This window comes from Ips typographus, linkage group LG11 (assembly GCF_016097725.1).
Source record: "Ips typographus isolate SLU linkage group LG11, UJ_Ityp_2.0, whole genome shotgun sequence".
NCBI classification, from domain to species: domain Eukaryota; kingdom Metazoa; phylum Arthropoda; class Insecta; order Coleoptera; family Curculionidae; genus Ips; species Ips typographus.
Window position 1 is genome coordinate 13,383 of NC_138432.1, and position 20,589 is coordinate 33,971.

The following is a 20,589-nucleotide window of genomic DNA, read 5'->3' on the forward strand; positions in this document are numbered from 1 at the left end:
TCCTATTCAACTACTGGCAGTACCGGAACACACTAACAGTCGTACTCTGTTAGGAGTAGACTTTATTCATGCTGCCAACATAATTTCAATATTGCAGCAAATTCCTTTCATTTTGGCGAATGTACTGGTAATGTATACCAACTAAATACTGAACAGGACTTGCGGGTGCATGTATTAATAGCGTGGACTTTTCAAAGATAAAAATACGTAAAAATGAAGGTACCACGTTGTCAGAAGAAAAAAATGGCCGATTGAACAATTTATTACTTAAAAATTGTTGTAATTTTGAACCTAGTAATCCACCAACTCCATTTGCAGAGCATTCTATTGTGTTGCACGATGACACTCCGATAGCAGTGCCTCCTTATCGAATGTCCCCTGATAGGAAGAAGCAACTTCGCCAGAACTCGACACTCTGTTGGAAAATGGAACCATTGAAGAATGCGAGTCACCTTATGCTGCTCCCGTAGTGTTAGTTCCCAAAAAGGATGGAGGATTACGCCTAACCGTTGACTACCGGCGTTTGAATGCCATAACTCGACCTGATCGATATCCACTACCCAGGATTGACGACCTGTTGCATGAAGCAAAAAGAACTAACTATATGACCACCTTAGATTTGAAAGATCAGAATAGATTTTCAGATCGTGACAAAACCGCCTTTGTGACGTCATTTGGCACATTTCGTTACACACGAATGCCGTTCGGTTTAGTCACTGCGCCAACAACCTTTCAAAGACTAATGGACAGGTTTCGGGCTGGGTTAATCGACGTTTCTGTTTTGACCTACCTTGATGACCTTATAATTCTATCTTCCACTTTCGACGAACATCTGCATGACCTTCAGAAAGTTTTTTCACGACTAAATCTATTTAAATTGAAGTTGAACCGTGACAAATGCACTTTTGCTGTACTTCTGTGAAGTATTTAGGTCATATAATCTCGCCACAGGGAATCCAACCCGATGATGACAAGGTATCTGCTATTATGAATATGCCAGCCCCAAACAACATTAAGCAATTGCTGAGCTTTTTGCAGACTTGTTCCTGGTTTAGACGATTTATAGATGGATTTGCCCAAATATCAAAACCATTATCTGCTTTAACAAAGAAAAACGCTACATGGACGTGGGAAACCGCCCTGTTGCCCTCGAACAAAACTACCCGTTTTGCCCTTGGAGTTGTCTCTTGCACTCTGGATCGGGAAAAAATATAACACCCTTTACTCGAATTCAACTTTATTCGGTGTTAGAACTAAACTTTAGATTGGGATTAAAACCCTAAAAGATATCAAGAACATGTGCCTATTTTTACTTAACCCAATAATCTCCCTTTTTTAGGTTATAGTTACACGTTGACATTACTTTTCAAAACAAAATTTTTCAGCTAACAGATGACAGTTGAAACTAGAAAATGTACATAGATACAACATTCTCCCACCTGAGTCACTTAAAAAGTACAATCAAGTGACTCACAAATCAAATTTAAATTTACAAGTATTTTTTGGGCATCTTAGACACACGCCCGCTTCTAGTCATCTTCTGCATCACTGGAGCCGGTCTAGGGATCAGAACTTCTTGTTCTGGATCAGCCTCATCTGTACCATTCTTTTTGGAGGTGGTTTTCACGACTTGAGGAACACATTCGGACGAACTTGGTTCACATACCTTAACCTGCTGCACACATTCCAAAGGGTAAAGTCTCTGAATCGGCCGCATAAAGGTTCCTCGGTTAGTAGACACTTTGACCAAACGTACTTGTCCGTCTTTGCCAGGCATCAGCTCACAAATCCGTCCCATAGTCCAATCGAGGCGTTTCTCATTGTCATTGCCAATAAGGACAATATCACCAAGTTTAGGTTCTGTTGTACGTTTTCCCCAGTTTAGTAACTTTAACTGACCTAAATACTCAGTTCGGAATCTTCGATGTAGATCTTCTCGGATTTTCCTGAGATATACAACTCTTTTGCAAAGTGACTGACCATCTATTGCATCAATGTCACAAACGCTACTGCTCGCCTGGTCTCTCAAAAAGAACATGGGAGTGAGAGGTATTAGTTCTTCGGGATCATCTGACAAATACGTCAACGGTCTGGAGTTCACAATTGCTTCGCAATCACACAATACTGTGACTAGCTCCTCGTAATTCAACGACGCCCGTCCTAAAGTCTTACGGAGAAGTTGTTTAACAGCTCCCACTAACCTTTCCCAAAATCCTCCCCACCAGGGTGCGGACGGAGGGTTGAATTTCCAGGTAATACGTTCTATACTGGTTTCCGTAGTAATTTTATCCCAGTCCAGCTTGCTGAACAGTGTCTCTGTCCCTACGAAATTAGTCCCATTATCACTGTAAATGGTCCGTGGTCGTCCTCGTCTAGCGATAAACCTACGAAGAGCTTGAAGAAAATTAACAACCGACAGTGAAGTACACAGTTCCAAATGCACCGCACGGTATACAGCACAAGTAAAAAGGCATATCCATGCCTTTTCTCCATTTTTTAAATATAAAGGTCCAGCAAAGTCTAAACCGGTCACTTCGAATGTAGCAGCCTCGCGAACACGGTCCCGCGGCAGAGCAGGTGAATCCACGACGTACGATTTACCGTTATGTCTCTTACACACGACACACTTAGAAATTATGGATTTGATAACTCGCCTACCGCCCGGGATCCAGTAGTTTTCTCGAAGTATCCCCAATAGACCCTGTGCTCGAACATGACACGATTTAATATGAAGGTCAAATATCAAGTTTTCAACCAGCTGGTTTTTGGCAGGTAAAATAATAGGGTAACGAAACTGGTCAGTATCGTCGCGTTGACTCACTCTAGACTTCAAACGTATGATACCCGATTTGTCCACAAAATAATCAAAACTTCCAAGTCGTTTTTCTTCATTTCCTTTAAATGACTGTTGTTGCAGCAGCTTAAATATAAACGTCTCTGCTTTACTCAATTCTTCAGTAGACAAGACACTTTGTAATCGTCTGGAAGGAAATCGAGCATTATGAGAAAATCTAAATATCCAAGCTATCATTCGGACGGTTTTCCAATACTTAGAGAAATAAGTCATATGCCAATCATCTACGGTCATACTACAATCATTATTGGCTAATAATGAGGTAACAAGCCCTTTCTTGCGTTCACGTTGAACTTCTTGTTCATTTGTTAGTGAACATTGGTTAGGCCAATTATCAGATGCTGTATAAAGCCATTCTGGGCCCTCCCACCAATTTGATTTTTTAAGTTGACTGGCCGAACATCCACGAGATGGCAGGTCTGCAGGATTAAGATGGCCAGGAACGTGTCTCCACGCATCGAAGGGGGTTGCATTTTTTATTTCATTGACTCGATTGGTGACGAATACGTTCCATTCTTCCTGTCGTCGAATCCAAGCTAAAACTGTAGAGGAGTCAGTCCAGAAAAAACTTCCATAACTACACTGTAAACTTTGCTGGACTGAAGAATACAACCTCGCTCCAATCACCGCTGCTAATAGTTCTAATCGTGGTATAGTTATTCTTTTCACTGGAGCGATTCTGCTTTTCGCTGCTAGGAGAGTAACAAAAACCTTACCATGTTTAACTCCACGCAAGAAAACAACAGCTGCGTAAGCAGTTTTACTTGCATCACAGAAAGTATGCAGCGTCCAGTCTTCTGCGTCTTCCAATCCTGCATGAATCCAACGAGGAATCTTGATGTCCAAAAGATGTTTTGACTCTGTCAGCCAGTTCTTAAAGTCTTTGGAAATATCCGGAGTAACCTCAGCGTCCCAACCTATTTTCATTCCCCATGTCAGTTGCAACAGCAGTTTGGGAACCAATGTCGTAGGACAAGTAAACCCAATAGGATCAAATATTCTTTGAGCTACAGACAGCATTATTTTTTTGTTACAGGGGTATTCAGAAATTGTTCAAAACAGTGTGACAGCGATTTATTCAAACCTAAGGTATCCTGGTCAGTGTTCCACTCCATTCCAAGTAACGCAGTCACGGGTTCGCTGTTTTCTGGTAACGTCTGATGAGAAAACTCCCACCCTCTCAAGTCAAATAATGCTTTCTCCAAAAATGTAGTGGCTTCTCGTCGAAAAGTAATCAAGCTTTCTTCATCTGGAACACTACAAACACAATTATCTACATAAAAGCTCTTACTAAGTCTTTCTAAAGTTTGTTTGGAAAACTCAAGACTACATTCCTTCAAACCTTGATTTATATGGTACTCTAAGGTAGCCCCCAACAAAAATGGACTACTTCTAATACCAAAGACTACTCGTTTGTGTCGATAAATTATTTCATTCCCTTCAGAATCGACCCATAAAAAGCGCAGAAAGTCTCGGTCAGCTTCGTGAATACTAATCTGTAGAAATGCTTTTCTTATATCTGCAGACACACCTATTTTATGTTGACGGAAACGAAGAAGTATGTCTGGTATCAGCTCTATTAAGTTGGGGCCAGTCTCTAAACATTGATTCAGTGAGGGTCCCTGTTTGTCTTTGGCTGACGCGTCGAACACTGGTCTAATTCTGGTAGTGCTATTTTCCTTGACGACTGGCCTGTGAGGTAAATAATGAACCAATGAAGTTACCTGGTTTTCTCTAACTTCTTCAATGATCCCAGCTTTAATCCATTCCAAGAAAACTTCATCGTAAGGTTGCCTCAATTGACTGGTGATTAATTTCGTCAAAGTGTTTTTCAAACGTTTTTGTGCCAGCTCATAATTTGAAGGCAATGGCGGATGTCCATCTACCCAGGGAAGCCTTACTTTATAACGACCCCTTGGTGTAACTTGAACAGATTCTAAAAAGAGCTGTACTGCCGCCGAAGCTTGTTCTCTTCGAGAGCGTTGTTCATAAGGGTCACGAATTCCTAAAGTATCTAAATCCCATAGTTGGGACAGTAAAGCATCATTTATAAGTAAACTTATAGCACTTAAAGTGTGTCCTAAAGGTCTATCAATTGGTACCTTTCCCATCAGGGTCCAACCAAGTAGCATTTCCACAGCAACTAAACCGGTTGTCAGCTTAAGGGTACGTCCAGTATACAGCTTCCCAGCTACATCCGACCCTATCAACACCTCTATGGGGCCTGGAGTATTAAAATCAGAGAGGGGAATGTCCTTCTGCCTCAAATCGTCCATCCAGGGTCCATAAAAAACAGGCAAAACATCTGTACAAATAACATTTTGAGATAAAGCTTCTAAAGTACACTTGTAATTTCCTTGACTTAAACAAATATCATAAACATTGTGGTTCTGTTCAGATGACACTCCTCCAAACAAACAGTGGCGTATTTTAAAATTCTGTTTTATAGAAAATCCTAATGAGTCTGCTGTGGCTTTTAGTATGTAACTGTTATGTGAACCAGTGTCAATAAGTACCCTCACGCTTTTGGAACCATGTGGACCATTCAAGTTAACCTTCAAAGTCTGCAAAAATACATGAGAACCCGTCCCATTAGTACAAGTCAAAAATCGTTGGACGTCGACGCGGGAGTTTCGTCGGCTTTCAGCTCTGTCACTGCTTTTCCACCTGTTGATAGACTGAAACACATAAGGGTTACATGTGACTTTCCACAAATTATGCATTTAACCCTGGCATGGCACTGCCGTGACTGATGACCCAACTTCAAGCATCGAAAACAAGCCCTCATGGAAGACAACAACTCTTTCCTCTTCTCCAAAGTCATACCTTGGGCTTTAAAACAGTTTAGGCTGTCATGACAACTGTTGCAAAATACACATTTATTTGGTTCTCGTTGTGGTGGACTTGGCTTCTGGTTTGACTGCACCAACAGTGCACTGGCACTAGGCTGTCGACGGGAGTTTGCTTTCACAGGGGTCTCTTGAAAATTGTCCACAGTTTCACTACGTAGACCAAATCCCTGTGCTGCAAGAACAATGCGTTGCTCATTATTAACCTCATTTCGCAGAAAATGTAGCAAATGTTTTAGTTTGGCCTCGAGACTGACTGCTTCAACATCTGGTGGCTCTGATGGTATACTACTACTAATAAACGATCGCTGCCACACTCTTAATAAGTCCTCAGGTAGGCAAGACTCAATCAAAGGAAACAACACTGCTGAATATCCACTTGTGGTAATGCCTAAAGTCTCCAAAGCACGAATTTGTGTTTCCAGGCCATCATAAAGTGAACATACGTCTATTATTACTAGAGGTAGCATTGTTAATAATAAGCTGCAGCAGACCACGTATATACACCTCTATTTGCAAATTCCCTGCCAAAACGAGATTTTAGTGACTCAACGATCTTAGGATAATTTTCTTTAACAGCAGGGAAACTTTCTACTAGTAACCTGGCTCTACTGCCAGGAACAGTAGCCTGAATAAGGTATTCAATTTTATCATTGCAATCAATGTCAGGGTCTTCATGAACTTTGCGAAATTGTGACCAAAATGGTAACCATTCCTTGATATTACCGGAAAATGTCTTAAATTCAATAACAGGCAACTTAAACTTGTTTACCTTGTAACGGTGCAACACTATTGGTTTCCGGGTTTCCTGAAGCTGCATGGTATCCATTTCTATCTTTCTGCATGAGGGATTCGTAACGTAAACTTAATAGGAGAATCTCTTCATGTAGTTATCACATGCTTCTAACTCCGTCATTATGAGGTCCTCTTCAGTATCTTCGCTCAACAGTAGATCATATATTTCCTCATTGAGAGCTTTTAGCTTCTCAGCTTTATTATTCAACATGTCGAAGGCCACTCGAACATCTAAGTTCACCTCTTCACCAGTTAGTAGCTCTTCCAAATCATTGGCACTCTTTGTAAACATAGTACGCAGAATTTTTCTATTCTTCCTTAGCTGCTCCATACTATGTCCCCAAAAGCTCAAAAATACACTACAAAACTGTCCAACTCCAACCAAAGTCACAAGAGTCCTGTCACGGTCGCCACTAATGTTGCCCCTCGACAAAACTACCCCGTTTTGCCCTTGGAGTTTTCTCTTGCACATCTGGATCGGGAAAAAATATAACACCCTATACTCGAATCAACTTTATTCGGTGTTAGAACTAAACTTTAGATGGGATTACAACCCTAAAAGATATCAAGAAAATGTGCCTATGTTTTACTTAACCCAATAATCGCCCTTTTTTAGGTTATAGTTACACGTTGACATTACTTTTCAAAACAAAATTTTCAGCTAACAGATGACGTTGAAACTAGAAAATGTACATAATACAACACGCCCAATCCGAACGCTTTCACCAGCTTAAGACCCTGTTAAGCTCCGCCCCTATATTGAGACAGGCTGATCCCAACGTTGCCATACATTTTTACGGACAGATGCCAGTAACTACGCGCTCGTAGCATGTCTACTTCAGGGGAAGGCTGAGGATGAGCGACCCGGGAGTATGCCTCCAGGTTACTCACTTCTGCGGAACAAATTATACTACCACAGAGAGAGAGGCGCTTGCTGTTGTCTGGGCAGGTCAGTAAGTTCAGAGGCTATATTGAAGGCTCTAGAGTCTACGTTCAGAGCGACCATCAACCGCTGAAATGGTTGATGTCACTAAAGACACCTACAGGACGATTAGCTCGATGGGCATTAAGCCTACAGTCTATGATATGCGTATTGATTACATACCAGGTAAAAAGAACGTGATTGCTGAACCCTGTCGTCGACCACCTAGAGAAGAGACCGGGGAACAAGTAACCTTGTTAGTGTCACTTTACCTACACGAACAGCCGCAGAAATACGAGCTGAACAACTATAAGACCCTGATTTGAAAAGATTGTCGATGGTTTAGAAGCTGTTTCAACTTCTGTCGATTTTAAGAAGTGGGCTGACCGCGGTTATATCTTATCAAATGGCGTCCTTTACCATTATAATCCGGAAGTTGACCAAGACGAACCCCAGATAGTAATACCAACCTTCTCAAATAACTAAGGTTTGCAGGAATACCATGACACAGCCACCGCTGGACACTATGTCATAGAAGGAACCTTCCAACGCATCGCAAAACCGATATTTCTGGATTGGAATGCGTAAAACTATAACCGAACATGTAGTAAATGCATCGAATGTCAGCGTTTTAAAGCTTCCTACTTTAAAGCCTGCCGGTCTGTTGCAAACCCAGTACAAGCTCGACGGTTTGAAGTAATAGCAGTCGATCTTTTCGGACCGCTACCAGAGACTACAGAAGGCTATCGCTGGATTTTTATTGTGGAAGATACAGCGAGGACGGAGATTTTCCCCTTGAAGGCAGCTACTGCAGAGGCATGCGCTCGTTGCTTGATAGACGAGGTGATTTTAAGGTATGGTGTACCTAGGAAGGTTATCAGTGATAACGGCGTACAGTTCGTCGGAGCCCTTATGCAGCAAGTGACACCAGAGGCTAATCTCGTCGAAAGAAAGAACCGCGACCTGAAAACCCGTCTGGCCATCCTAACTTCCAAGGAGCACACAGCCTGGTCAGAACATCTCGCAGCCGTAAGATTTGCCATGAATACTACTGTGTGTCAATCCACCAGCTACACTGCAGCATATCTAACATTTGGAAGAGAACTGCGAACTACCGATGGCGTGACCCGTAACATGCGCGCAATCATTGAAAATGATAATTTCGTGTGTCAAATCACTCCTTACTTGCTTAACCTCAGTTCTACCCTCCAGAAAGCTCGAGAGACTCACGAGGAAAACGCAAGATGCCAGGACTGAAGCGAAGAATCAAAATCGCCGAGACCAAAGTTATGATGTTGGCGACAAGGTCTTAATTACCTCACATAATTTGTCCAATGCCAGCCATAAATTTACAGCAAAACTCACTCCGAAACGAGATGGACCATATCAGATAATGAAAGTTGTGACCCCAACCACTTACATTGTGGCTTCCGAAGAGAGACCAGACGTTCCCTTGGGAAGTACCATGTGTCTGCGTTCACACCGTACAAGGAAGCTGAAGGTAACAGACCAACCCCAATGATACCTTTACGAAAAAGAGGGCGACCACCTGGTCAACAACCCGCAAGTCTAAGTACTAACAGCAAAGATCCAATACAAGAGGATACCCATGAAGAGTTGGCTTCTTCAGAATCAGAGCTTTGTAGACGACCAGACACTCCACTCAGGCACCAAGAGACTGAGGGCCGCCGCAAGAGGACTTTGACGAAGAGGAGGAGGTGCCCGTGTTGTGTCGAAGACTAGTGTTTGAACTATTCTCGTGTTGCCCCACATCCGCGGACGTTTGACGTGGTGCAAAGGGGGAGACTGTAGCATATACTTTTATTATGTGTGTAATCTAAGCGCCCTCCACAAAACACCTGGAACGCTGGAAGACGTACCCAGGAAATAAGCATAGGAAGCAAGCTATTGCAGGACCAAATAAAAATAAGGCTCAAGAACTGCTAAAGTACAGCAGGAAAGAACTGAAAGACCTAACAGCGCTTCTCACAGGGCATGGACCTGTGAGACAACACCTGTTCACCATGAAACTATTCGATGATAACCTGGACTGCAGACTATGCGGGGAGGAAATCGAAACGTTTGAACACATCATATGTGAATGTGAAGCACTTGGTCAAAGGCGACAAACAATCTTCGGGAAAACTAAGTTAGTACTGAAAGAGATACAAAGAGCACCAAGCAAGGACCTTCTTCACCTCGTACGGGAAACAGGGATAATGGACTGGTGTAACTAAAGTACCACAAACATGGGGACAGTACAATAAGCCATTAGGCTTACGTGCTATCTGGAGCTGACAGCCGACAGACCCATGGAGAAAGAAAAAAAAAAAAAAAAAAAAAAAAAAAGCGCCCTCCTACGCGCAGAGAGGAGTACGCTCTAACCTTAGATTTTAAGAAGTAGGTTGACACTGTTGACAGTCGACTAAGTTCCCGCTTATAAAAGTGCATAATAACGCTGTAGTAGTTTCCCTTAATACAAGTTTTTACAGTTAATTTCCCCTAATTTCATGTTAAACCCGTTGACCCCACCTTTTAAAATACTAACGAAAACCAACTTTACAGATTTTTTTTTCCGGCAACGGTAAGTACTTAATTCAAAATTAGGATAAAGTACCAAACTTAATTTTTAAGTCAATTTTAGATATGTCTAAGAAGCCGCAAGACAGCAATATTCAACTTCTAACTGAGGTAGAAAGTTCTGAGGTTTTAAAGTGGGGAAAAGGTACCCCAGATTTAAAAAGACAATCTTGGGAAAAAGCTGCAAAGGCTATAAATTCTATTGGAGGTACCCAAAAAACTGGTGAACAATGGAAAAAGGTATATAATTTACATTCGTAGTTAAGACTTTTATTGCAATTTCACATGTACCTGTATTGTATTGTATCTGTCTGATTCATTTATATTATAGAGCCTATTAGTAAAATAGACTATGAAATTTTAGGCCTTCATTGAATGGAAATCCCACATAAAAGCAAAAATTCGGAATAATGCGGAACTATCTGATGTAGAAAAAAAATGTGTCAATTTAACTGGACTTTATATTTTCCCTGGTGGAATCCAAGAAATACCCGAATTACTAGGTATTGCAGTGGCTGGTGAGTTTTATAAGTTTTTGTGATTTAATGTTAGTAGTAGAATAAAATTTTTGTTTAATATCCAGCATTAAATAAAATATGAAAACATAAATAAAATAAAGTTTCAATTAAGTTCAAAATAAATTATATAACATATTTGTTGCAGTTTTTATTTATTTTATTTTAATCCAGTGCTTTTGCTTGGTCTAATAACCCTTGCTAAAAATAAATAAAAATTTTGCTTATCCAGGTTATTTTAAATGTAAGCACGTTTTGGAATAAATAAGTATGATACAGACTGTTACATTAAACTTTGTAGCAGACAAGAAAGCAAGGACCAGTCTTCTCCAATTGAAAATGTACCTGCAGTATAAAAAACAGTTTTCACAAAATGAAGGAGCATTTAAAGATTTTTGTCTCCAATTAAATCAAGAAAATTGCAGTCCAAAAAGAACTATGGAAAATTGGAAACGAGTAAATTTGTACTGTAGCCTGGGGTTTATCACCCTCGACTGGTTTAAGGGGTTCGGTAAGAAGCAATTAGTAGTTCTGGACAAGGAAAAGCACACACAGGTCTTAACTCGAAAATTATTATATTATTTTTCACAGAATCCAAAAAAAGCTTAGTCATCTAATCTAACCACATTCTAGTCACTCACTTCTCGTTCTCTCTCTCTCTCTCACTGTCACTGTCACTGTCACTCTTCTCCTCTTCCCAACGGGGCGGTCGGTCTGTTACATACTCCCCCTTTGCAACACAAGTTACGTCCTCGTCTGTGTTGCAAGAGGAAACTTCATTTGGACAACAGGGACACCTAGTAGCTTTCTTCCTTTTCCGGGTGCCTTTCCTACTTTCTCCTTCACATATATTCTCCTCTCTCTGGTTTCTTGTTCGGTCTATCTCTCCTTCCGCCTCATATTCTCGCTCTGTAAGGTGGTTTGAGTCTTCTGTCATTTCAACTCTTCTAGTCTCAATTTCAGGTGGTTCTCTGTGTCGGTCTAGTTTAGGTCGGCCTCGTCCTCGTATTGGTTTTAATGGCTTAGGATTGGGTTCTTCGGGTTGGGTAAACTTCCTTAAGCTTGATGCATGGTACTTCCCCAATACAATTTCCGGCTCATCCATACTCGCAATTTGGAATGTAGTTGGACTACATTGTTTCACGATAAGGTAGGGTCCATCGCGTCGCGGTGCAAATTTGGATGTATAGCAATTCCTCGCTTGGCTCAAGGCGTGGACATCCACTAAAACTTCGTCTCCTTCCTTAAATGTTTCGTCTCTTCGATGCTGACCAATATAGGCCTTATTTCTGTCTAGGTTTAATTCTTGACGCTCTCGTGCTTGCCGTAATACTTTTGACATGGCTTGTAGGTGTGGGGTAACTTCGGACACAAAATTCTCTGACGTCACAATACTCCTCATATCTCTATGGACATCATCCGGCGATCTTAATTTTCGTCCAAAGGTCAAGTAGGAAGGGGTATATCCAGTCGTTTGACAAACGGCAGTGTTTAGGGCAAATCGCACCATAGGTAGTACTTGGTTCCATTTGGTGTGTTCTGTTTGGACAAATATGGCAATTTGTGTTTTCAAGTCCCTGTTACGCCGCTCTACAGGATTCGACTCTGGATGGTAAGCAGGTATTAGGCTTTGGTCAAAGCCTAAGCAATGAGCTGTTTGCTGCATCACAGCTGAGACAAACTGAGTGCCATTATCGCTGACAACTCGTCGTGGCACACCATATCTCAAGATCACCTCGTCAATTAAAGTTTTCGCACATGCCTCTGCAGTGGCAGACTTTAGTGAGAACAATTCTACCCAACGCGTGGCCACATCTTCGATTATGAAAATCCATCGATCTCCTTCAGCTGTCTCGGGTAACGGGCCAAAGAGATCCATAGCTAGAACCTCAAATCGTTGATTAGATGCTGGGGTTTGTAACAGTCCGCTAGGCTTCAGATTGCTGGGTTTGTATCGCTGACAATCTATACAACGAGTCACGTAGTGTTTTACGTCTCGACGCAAACTTGGCCAATAATATCGCTTCAGAATTCTGTCGATTGTGCGCTCTTTCCCTCCATGTCCTGCTAGAGGTGTATTATGATATTCTTTCAAGATAGTGGGTACTTCGCTTTGAGGTACAATCTGTTGGCCTTCTTCTTCGTCTAGTTCTGGGTCATATCTATATAAGATTCCGTTTACCATATGGTACCCTCTCTCAGTCCATCTTTTATAGTCTACTTCATTTGGTTCAGGTGACTCAAAACACTGTATTATCTTTCTTACATCTGGGTCGCTTAATTGGGCTTGTCTGATCTTGGCCGCACTCTCTGTTGGCATGTCAACAGCGACAAGATTTGTTTCTGTTGCATCTATGGTTGGTCTTGACAATGTATCGGCAATTACGTTGCTTCGTCCTGGTACGTACTCAATTCGAAGATCGTAAGCTTGGAGTGTTAGTGCCCATCTTGCCAAGCGTCCACTAGGCGATTTTAAAGATAACAACCACCTTAAAGGTTGATGATCACTCTTAATTACAACTTCTGACGACTCTAGGTAACCTCTAAACTTCTCCACAGACCAAACTACCGCAAGAGCTTCTCTTTCAGTTGTAGCATAGTTGCGTTCGGCTGAGGTCAATAATCTGCTCGCGTACTCCACTGGGCGCTCATCAGGCCCCTCCCCCTGGAGTAAAACTGCCCCTATTGCGTAAGCGCTGGCATCAGTTCTCAATATGTAAGGCATTGTGGGGTCTGCTTGTCGCAAAATCGGCTGACTTATCAACGACTCCTTTAAGGTTTCAAAAGCCTCCTGCTGTCGTTTGTCCCATTTCCACTTAGCTGTTTTCTTTGTCAGTTCTGTCAGTGGTCTAGCAACTTCTGCAAAATTGTTAATAAATCTTCTGAACCATGAACAGGTCTGTAGAAAGGTCAGCAGCTGTTTGACATTTTGAGGGGGTCTCATATCCTGGATTGCTGAGGTTTTCTCTTGACTAGGTAAAATACCTTGCGGTGTGATGACATGTCCCAGGTAATTTGCTTGTTCACACGCAAAAGAACACTTGGTCCTGTTTAAGTGCAATTTAAACAGTCTAAGTCGTTCAAACACCAGTTGAAGGGCTTGAAGATGTTCGTTAAATGTTTCTGACAATATTATCAGATCATCTAGATAAGCTAATATAGTCAGCTGTTGTAGTCCACTACGAAACCGGTCAATCATGCGTTGGAATGTCGAAGGGGCATTGCGCAGTCCGAATGGCATCACATTGTAACGAAACAGTCCAAACGGTGTGATGAATGCGGTTTTATCTCGATCAGCTGGTCTAACACTTATCTGGTGATAACCTGATTTTAGATCCAAAGTTGTCATAAATGGTGTTTGTTTGGCTTTGTGCAAAAGATCATCAAGTCTTGGTAGTGGGTATCTGTCTGGTTGGGTAATGGCATTAAGTCGTTGGTAATCGACACACAACCTAGTTTCGCCGTTCTTTTTCGGCACCAAAACGACCGGGGATGAATAAGCAGATTCACATTCCTCAATAAATCCCTTTTCCAGAAGTTTGTCCAGTTCTTTTTGTAAGATTTCTTTCTTTGGTTCAGACATCCTATAGGGTGGAACAGAAATTGGAACATCATCTGTCAATTTTATTGCATGCTCAGCAAAAGGAGTGGATTCACTTCCTGCCTCAAGTGAGAACAAATCAGAATATCTGTTTAACAATGTGTTAAGTTGTCTTTGTTCTTCTTTACTTATTGTTTTTCCTTCATCTGTTCGAAGGTCAAATTCTGAAATTTCTGGTGCACTGATCTCCGCAATATCAGTTCTTTCCAAGTTGCTTGCTCTAGAGGTGGTTAGGACAATTTCCTGTTCCAGTATTATGTCCTCTTCTTGCCAGGGTTTATCCTTGAAGAACCATTTATTTCCTGGCGTATCCAAAACTATTCCAGCTTGTTGGATAAACTCAACGCCTAAAAGTGTTCTACTTTTGTGATGGTCTTCAACAGATATGAAAGTAGTGGCTATATCCCTTTGACCAATCCTGACAATCACGTCAGGAAATATACAAGCTTCTATAAGACGCTCAATACCATCTGCTAGTGTCATAGACAAAGTTTGGCGGTTGTAAGGCAGACCATGTTTTATAAATAAGGCTCTCAGTGATGCACTTGCTATATTCGACTTAGCTCCAGTATCAACTAATGCATAACCTTTGGCTTTTAGTATCTGAATTTCCAACATTGGGCGTCTGCATGGCTCACGATTAAACGTTTGGCAGAAAAACTCAGCTTCAAGTGAACTTGCAGAAGTTCGAGGGCCTTTATGAGTTGGACACATAGTTCGAACATGTCCAACTTTCCCACATCCATAGCAGACAAGCGAAGATGACCTTGTTTCAGGTGGCTTTGATGTCGAATCGGTTTGATTTGGGCTTCTTGGAGCTTCATTAACACTTAAGTTTGCCAGTTTTCGACAATCAGCTTTGGAGTGTCCGTAGTTTCTGCAATATGCGCACTGCAGCTTCTGTTTCCTCATTTCTGACTCTGACTTAGTGGTACTAAACCCTTTTCGTTCATTGATGGCCAGTTCCACTTTTCGAGCAGCTTCTATTAAATCCTTGAAGGTTCGACAACTGTCACGGTTAAGCCTTTCTCTTACTTGAGGACTTAACAAGCCAAAAACCATGTCCAATTGGGCAGCTTCTGGTAGAGGATGGCTTTTTGGAAGTTTAGCTAACAATGCTCTTGCTTTACTAATGAATTAGTCTGTGGTTTCATCAGCTTTTTGCTCACAGGAGAACAGTTCTCTGTAAATTTGATAAGCTGGCTTGACATTACCATATGAGTGTCTTAATGCCTCTAAAGCTTCATCAAAAGATGTCACATTACTTTTAATTCCTTGCCACCATGTAGCAGCATCACCTTGTAAAAGCATAGATAATCCCTTAAGTGCATTCTCATCTGATACATTTAAACATTCTTTGTACACAGAGACACCATCAATAAATGCACTAACATCATCCCTGCCTCCTGAAAATCTAGATGTGCATTGGGAAAAATTGCCATGGTTTGAGACTGCGGTAGGTGTATGATCAACTCGTAGTTCTTGTAGAAGGGTATGCAACATGTCTGGGGTCATTATGACCTGGGTGACCATAGGTGGAACCTCCTCATCGGACATGATGAACGAAACGAAACGTTTAGCCAATAGAACCTACTCAGTTCAGCCCTGATTGACTAAAATAAACGCGAACGCGAAAGGTCCACAACTTAGCAAGTACTTTATATAATGTCTTCAGCAACCATAAACATGCAAAGTAACACAACTTGCCCTGTTTGTCACTTAATAGGTTATATTACACACTAGTCTAGTTAAATACAACCTGTAATTGTTGCACTGCTTCAAGGAAGTCCAAAAACTTGCAAATTCTATATTGGTACATCAACAAATGTACAGATCTAAGATGAACTAAAAGACAGTGTCAATCTCAGACAGGTTAATCCAGGAATGTTGTAGGAACTGCTCACAGTGTCCTTTCACAATATTGGTACATAAACGAATGTACAGATCTAAGATGAACTGAAAGACAGTGTCAATCTCAGACAGGTTAATCCAGGAATGTTGTAGGAACCGCGCACAGTGTCCTTTCACATTCAAAGTATTTCCAAGTCACAAAACCTCAGGGAATGCTTCTTGCCACAAGTTAGGGCGCCATTTGTAGCCTGGGGTTTATCACCCTCGACTGGTTTAAGGGGTTCGGTAAGAAGCAATTAGTAGTTCTGGACAAGGAAAAGCACACACAGGTCTTAACTCGAAAATTATTATATTATTTTTCACAGAATCCAAAAAAGCTTAGTCATCTAATCTAACCACATTCTAGTCACTCACTTCTCGTTCTCTCTCTCTCTCTCACTGTCACTGTCACTGTCACTCTTCTCCTCTTCCCAACGGGGCGGTCGGTCTGTTACAGTACTATGTGTTTAGCAATATTTTCAGGGTCAGGATACCTTCTATTATAGGTTTTTGATGAATGGGAGTCCAGAGTCAAGGCAAAAGCAAGGAGAATTCACTTCGCAGAGCGAAGAGTTAACTGGGGGTACTGACAAATCTTGAAAGAGTCTGTTGGAAATCTTGTCAAAGATATTGATATATGGACATCCCAAAGTTATTGAATTCGGCTTTAAAAAAAGGACAAAAAGTAAACCCAGATATCAAATTAAGAAAATTCAGTGCAGAAAGTTCAGAGAATAGGGACAAGATGGCCGCCAATGATGTTTTGCTTGAGAGTGCTTCTAATGATTTTAAGTGTAAACACTGTAAAAAGGATGTTGTAAATTCAGTGAAGTGCATAAAATGTGACGAGTTATTTCACCCTAGTTGTTTGGTCCAGTCTGCGCGGGCTAAAAATGCCGTGTGTCGTCATGAACCTCAAAACCAATCCGGTGACACCTCTAACCTCAAAACTGCATCGGACCATTCGGACCCACGCATGACTTCCCTGATGACCGAAAACTGTCTATTGCGTGAGCTAGTGGAGGAAACCAAGTAAAAAAATGCAATACTAAATGAAAATTGTGATTTATTAAAGGAAAAAGTAAAAACCTTGCTTGAAACTGTAAAAATGCATGAAAATACCATACTGGAATTAAAAGCAAAAAAACGACAAAGAACGTCAAGGTCAGGTAAATCCGACGCCGCCTTCCTTGTCGATATCAACAATTGTTCGAGATAGTAATAAACATAAACAACCACGGGTCCAAAGGAAGGAGTTTCAAAGAAGGCTTGGCATTCTTAATATTTTAAAGAACAAATATCCTGAATGCAATAAAATTTACTCCGAAATGAAGATCGAATATAGCAAACTTTTGAGAGAAGCAAAGAGTGGTTTTATATAAATAAGATATCTCATTCTGACAATAAAAGCAAAACAACATGGAATATTGTTAACGATCTGACGGGAAATCAAAAAAAGAAGGATTGTCCTCTGCCCCAGCGCGATTTACAAGATTTGACAAATTACTTTAATGCAATGTTTATAAACGCTGCTCAGGAAGCCCTAAGTAACAGAGGCCGTTATCAACCAGACACAAACTCTCATTCGCACATTAATGTAAACGTGAACTCCATTTATCTATCTATGATGGATGAGAGTGAACTTATACGTATTTCCAAAAACCTAAAATTAAAGCGTTGTGCTGGTGATGATGAAGTCCCACTGTTTATTCTTAAAAGATGCATAGAGGTGATAACAGAGCCACTCGTTCACATAATAAATACTTCTTTCATTGAGGGTATATACCCGACTGCCCTAAAAACAGCCACTGTTATACCATTATTTAAAAAGGGCAATACAATATGCTCGAAAATTACCGACCCATTAGCATATTGACTTCTTTTTCAAAGCTCTTTGAACGAGCTTTTTACAATAGAATTGTTAATTTTTTCGGATCTAATAAATTACTTTCTAGCTTTCAGCATGGTTTTCTGCGGCGTAGATCTGTGGAGACAGCAATTTTTGAGTTGACCTCTGAGATTTCAGAGGCTCTGGAGGAGGGAAATCTTTGTGCAGGGCTCTTCCTCGATTTGTCCAAGGCGTTCGACTGCCTTAACCATAGAAGTCTACTTTGTAAACTTAATAGATACGGTATTAGGGGATGTGCTTTCTCGTGGGTAGAGTCCTATCTCAAAGGTCGTACTCAGTATGTGACATATAAAGGACAAAAAATCGGAGAGCCTTCAATTCAAATTAGGTGTACCCCAGGGCAGTATACTGGGTTCTCTTCTTTTCATTATTTATTTGAACGATCTGCCACATGCTCTTCATAATGATAACTGCTTAATAAACTATGCAGATGATACTAAGTTGATCATAAAAGAAGCAAGTCTATCAAAATTGGTATTGCGGATAGAAGAACAATATGACTTAATAAAGAAGTGGTTTGATAGTAACGGCTTAATTTTAAATTCGGACAAATCACAGTGTGTTTTCTTCCGGACTCAACAAATTAAGGTTAATGTGCCTTCTGAACTTGTGTTCGATCCTAACATATTGACGGTGACGAGCGAGAGTAGATTTCTTGGTGTGATCACTGATTCATCACTTAATTCTCACAAGTGGTCTGCTCATGTTGAGGGTCTGTGTAAAAAGCTTAACACTGTCTGCTATAGTCTCCGAATTATAACTAAATACCTTCATTTGGATGTGTCAAAATTGGTATACAACGGTGTTTTCCTATTGTTTTTACGTTATGGCATAATTTTCTGGGGCAGTGGAACAAATCTGGATAAAGCTTTTATTATTCAGAAATTGGCTATAAGAATAATATTCAAAATGCAATACCGAGAATCGTGCCGCGGTGTTTTTAGAAGAACCGCCCCAGCATTATACATTTATGAGTGTGTTGTTTTTTTAAGGAAGCATCCTGAAAAGTTTCTCCGTTTTGAAATAACACATGGTTTTGACACGAGAAATAAATTATACAGCTACAATTATCCTAGACATCATCTGACCTTGAGTGAGAAAAACTGTACCTACTCTTGTCTTATGTTATACAATAGGCTGCCTGTATCATTAAAAACAGTGACCATACTCTTTGGGTGAGTATATGAATTTTATCGGCCCCACCAGTGCATGCTCATGAAGTGTAATTCAATGTTTTGTTGTTTTAAATTTGTTGTAATGTTCGATTTTAAGGTATATTACATAATTGACAATTACATACTAAATTTCAGTGTAACGCGGTTTTATTGATTGATTTTTAATGATTTGTATTGTATCCATTTTTAAATTTTAATGTGCATTTGCACTTTAATTCTGTATGACCTGTTTCAAACTTTGTGTACTTACGCAAATATGTTTTGAAATAAATGCCTTTTTGACTTTTTTGACTTTGAAAGAGGCAAAAAAAATGTTTAGGTACCTATGTTTTCTTCAAGTGCTCCGATCACCCTAATAATAATAAGCTTTTTAGATGAAACACTTCAGGTAACTGAATTGTTAAGAAAAAACTTAGATATGTTACATTGTAACTTTAAGAATATTATAAAGAATATAAATCTGTTACAAAACAACATTAAACACATTTCGAAATAACCGCGTAAACCGCTGAGACATCAAGATGACAGGTGTGCTCGTTTCATGTGACGTGAAAATGCGAGTAACTCGAATGTTACTCTCACGACGCATTCTCAGAATTAATCCGAGTTTAATTGTGATCTTTACGTTAGATGGTAGATAAAATTAATAAACTAATTATCAGTACAAAACACGGACTTTCCGCTTATTAGTTTACCCGCATATAAATTTTAAACAAAAGCAAAAAAAAACCGGGAGTAACACGAGATCGTTAAAATCGATCACTGACATCCAAACTATTACCATAACCTGAGTTATTGAATATACGCGGTTTGTTTACAATTGAAAATTAGGAAAACCGAAGAAAAGAGTTTAATATAAGTGACTTAATTAGTAACTGTAGGTTACAACGGAATGATGGAAAAAGAAAAAGGCAACGCCAATTGAAATGGAGCCAATACCGGATTTGCTAAATACAATAATATTATAAACATTACAAGTAAGTTCTTGACAATTAGGTGAATGAGTGCACTGTTAAATTAATTAAAAATTGCTAAAATGCATTGAAATAACAAAGTTAATAACTGATCATTACTAGTGCCGAAAAGTGAACGTTACAGCCTTATCTAAAAGCATGCTAAGAAATTGTAATATCACGTCGTATATTATAATTTATATTTAGATTAATAAACTCACATTTTAATAACATTAAACTTTATTAAATAAAATGCTGACTAACTACATGGTTTTTTTTCTTAACTACTACTTTTCGCTGACTCATTCTGTCAAGTCATTTTTTATAAAACTGTCACATGTCTATGAACATGACAACAATGACACATAACTGTAGTTATGACATCTCCCCATTTTATAAAAGGAATTAATAGTCAAATGAATCATAAATTCTAAAAAAAAACTACCTTCTAAACTCTTGACAAATCATAGTCCTTAAACCTACTAGGAGGTTTAACTAACCTACCCGAACGCGTCTGAGTACACGGTATAACGTCACTACCATTGT

General features: G+C 40.1%; 2 protein-coding genes and 1 pseudogene across 2 annotated transcripts; all 3 read right to left on the reverse strand.

Moving 5' to 3' along the window:
* Positions 1-1,489: 1,489 nt before the first annotated feature.
* LOC145735638 (uncharacterized) lies at positions 1,490-5,130 on the reverse strand. Its single transcript, XM_081989628.1, has 4 exons — positions 4,146-5,130; positions 3,939-4,103; positions 3,619-3,861; positions 1,490-3,546 (listed from the first exon to the last, which is right to left on the reverse strand). The coding sequence occupies exons 1-4, from the start codon at positions 5,128-5,130 to the stop codon at positions 1,490-1,492; spliced, it is 3,450 nt and encodes a 1,149-aa protein (XP_081845754.1).
* A 326-nt stretch (positions 5,131-5,456) lies between these two features.
* Positions 5,457-6,173, reverse strand: LOC145735639 (uncharacterized). The gene has a single exon (XM_081989629.1). It carries the CDS (start codon positions 6,171-6,173, stop codon positions 5,457-5,459), a length of 717 nt encoding a protein of 238 aa, XP_081845755.1.
* A 9,080-nt stretch (positions 6,174-15,253) lies between these two features.
* On the reverse strand, positions 15,254-15,673 carry LOC145735641 (activity-regulated cytoskeleton associated protein 2 pseudogene; annotated as a pseudogene).
* Positions 15,674-20,589: the final 4,916 nt, after the last annotated feature.